The 2,614-nt window shown below is 29.8% G+C and overlaps 1 protein-coding gene across 1 annotated transcript; it reads left to right on the top strand.

The window, feature by feature from the left end:
• The first annotated feature begins 1,000 nt into the window (after positions 1 to 1,000).
• On the top strand, positions 1,001 to 2,033 carry LOC109818722 (uncharacterized). The gene is made up of 2 exons (XM_020384247.3): positions 1,001 to 1,193; positions 1,652 to 2,033. Exons 1-2 carry the CDS (start codon positions 1,073 to 1,075, stop codon positions 1,897 to 1,899), a joined length of 369 nt encoding a protein of 122 aa, XP_020239836.1. The 5' UTR covers positions 1,001 to 1,072; the 3' UTR covers positions 1,900 to 2,033.
• Positions 2,034 to 2,614: the final 581 nt, after the last annotated feature.

Genomic DNA, 2,614 nt, shown 5'->3' with positions numbered 1-2,614 from the left:
CTTCCTCCAAATTTTGTCCTATGAGGAAGACCAATATCCTTAAGAATATCTTAAACAATATCCCAAGCAAGTTTATCACATATTTTCTCTAAATCAAACTTATTTGCCATCTAACTTTGTTTCCCTTGCATTTCGTTGAGTGAAAAATTTCTTGAGCTACGATTACATTATCATTACTTTGTTTATTTGAGACAACAAAACGGCACTGCACTGAATTAATTAATATCTCCATGATACCCTTTAGCCTTTAAGCCAAGATTTTGGTTAGGATTTTATAGGCCTATGGGCTTAAATTGACTAAGCTTGGTTATATTGTCAAAAATATTACTTATATTAATGATTTATCAAACCTACAATAGAAAAAAAAATATTTATAGAAAAGAAAACTAAATAATGTTTGTTTAAAATATTCAATATTAGTACAAAGGTAAATTATGAAATTCATATATCACAGTTTCTTTTTATGTATTAATAAAAAAAAATGATATCTAGATACGTTGATTAAAACTTTTTGAAACAAAAATCCTAATTAGTTCTAAAAAAATGATTAAGTTTAAATAATTATGTTACTCTATAATTTATTTAACCAAAGAAGAATTATTTTACCAGATAATGGTTGAAACCTGGTTTTATTTTATTCAAAATTCAAGTCATACGTTATGATATATACTTTCCTTGCCGTGAATTACATATTCACCGAAAACTAATTGAATTTATTGTCCCATGCACTTTAAAGCTTGAATTTGCAGATATGCATTAACAGTGTTATAGTATTTATATGTTAGAAGTAGACATTATCGTTTTAAACTTCGACACTAGCAATCAAAAAGTAAATATCATGCAATTACATGTTACATGGGGAAAGAGACAAAACTATGGTGATGATAAATTTTGGAATACTTAGTTATATGATAAGACTGAATTAAATCAATACCAACTAAAGAATTGAATGATCTAGTTCTATCTGTTCTCACCTAGCCTATAAATAGAGAGTATTCAGCCACTTCCTTTTCATCGACAAACATAGAAACAATAGTTTGCAATTGTTTCACAGTGATAGTGATTAGAGAAAATGGGTTCCAAGGCTTTGCTCGTTCTTCTTGTGCTCTTTGCTTCTGTCCTCCTTCTTTCAGCTGATGTTGCATCCAAAGATGCACCCAAAGATGTAGATGAGGAAGTTGATACAAGTGATGGTAATTCTTTTCATGAGTTTTTCACCATATATTAATTAATAGATTTATTATTACAAGTTTAATAATAGTAGAACTCTTTGGTGTATGATAAAAAAAAAAATGTCCACGATATTTATAAGAATCTCACCAAGCTTAATCAAACTTCAAGTTTCTCGAATTACTATGAAGCCGGTTAGATATAGTCTACAAGAATTTTTAAGAACTTTTTTACTAAAAAAAAAAAAGAGTGTATTTTTAAGTAAAGAAACTCTTAAAACCCTTTAAAACTTATATCTAAACATGTTCTATGCCAAGAATATTATTCCTTTTTATCTAAATATAAAAAATTGATAAGATGAATCAAAACCAGCATTTAGACAAAAGTTTTATTATTTTGTTAGTACGTGATATATGTTCGTAAAATATATGGGAATAAACATTAATTTAACTACCTCATTGTTCTTTTATTTTGATTGAAGGAAACTTTGATACAAATGGGGTCGAAGAAATGAAACATCATAGAGGTTCGCGGCGAGGTCACGGCAGTTGGCATCATGGTCATGGTGGTTGGCGGCGTGGTCACGGTGGTTGGCGGCGTGGTCACGGTGGAGGGTATTATTGTCCTTATGGTTGCTGTGGTTGGAACTACTATGGACGCTGTTGGAGGTGCTGCCATTATCCTGGTGAACTTGTTGATGCTCATAATGATGTTGAACCTCTCAACTAAACTAGAGCTAAATTAGGTTCTTGTTATCTATACAAATAAAACTACATGGGACGTGTTGGTTATCTAGTTATGAATAAAATAAAAGTGAAAATCTTTCGCTGTACTTACTAAAGGAATGAATAATGGATTTGATACATGATTCTCCTTTCGATTTCCTTTTTGTTCTATGTCTAAATATTTTGTCTCCATTCGTTTGCTAAAATTATGTGCGCAAAATAAAAAATAATTAAAAAAAATGAGTTTTCTTCCATGTAAGAAGACATTTGCTAAAGGTGATTGATCACAGAATTTGAAGATCTTGACTCCAAAATTATACTAATAAAGTTGATATAAGTAAACAATTTTGCTGCAAAGAAATGCTTGCAGCGGTAATTTTTGCATCATGAACTTAATAAGAATATATGGTTTAAGAGGGACAAATGAAAGATAAAACTAATTAGAGAGATTTCAAGGGAGAAAAACATTTACCCTAGAATTTTTGACCATAGAAAGTTCTAAATTAGGGATGATAATGTGGGTTAAATTTAATGAGTTAATTTACCAACTCGTCTATTATGGTAGGTTCAGTTGGATAAATAAATCTATCAACCTATCTTGCCCAACTCAGGGGATTCAAGCCACCAATTTGGTTGTCAACTTGTCAACCAATTTTTTTTTTTTTTTTTTTTTATTTATACACTTAAAAGATAAATTTGTAGTGAATTTATATTAGATC

This window comes from Cajanus cajan, chromosome 11 (genome assembly GCF_000230855.2).
Source record: "Cajanus cajan strain Asha chromosome 11, NIPB_CcT2T_4, whole genome shotgun sequence".
NCBI lineage: Eukaryota > Viridiplantae > Streptophyta > Magnoliopsida > Fabales > Fabaceae > Cajanus > Cajanus cajan.
This window is presented reverse-complemented; position numbering and strand designations above follow the sequence as displayed.

What these genes read in the sequence shown, in the direction of transcription:
- LOC109818722 (XM_020384247.3), top strand. Translation starts at nt 1,073, where the DNA reads ATGGGTTCCAAGGCTTTGCTCGTTCTTCTTGTGCTCTTTGCTTCTGTC. An exon ending in GGAAGTTGATACAAGTGATG is followed by an intron (nt 1,194 to 1,651) that starts GTAATTCTTTTC and finishes TTTTGATTGAAG; the next exon opens with GAAACTTTGATACAAATGGG.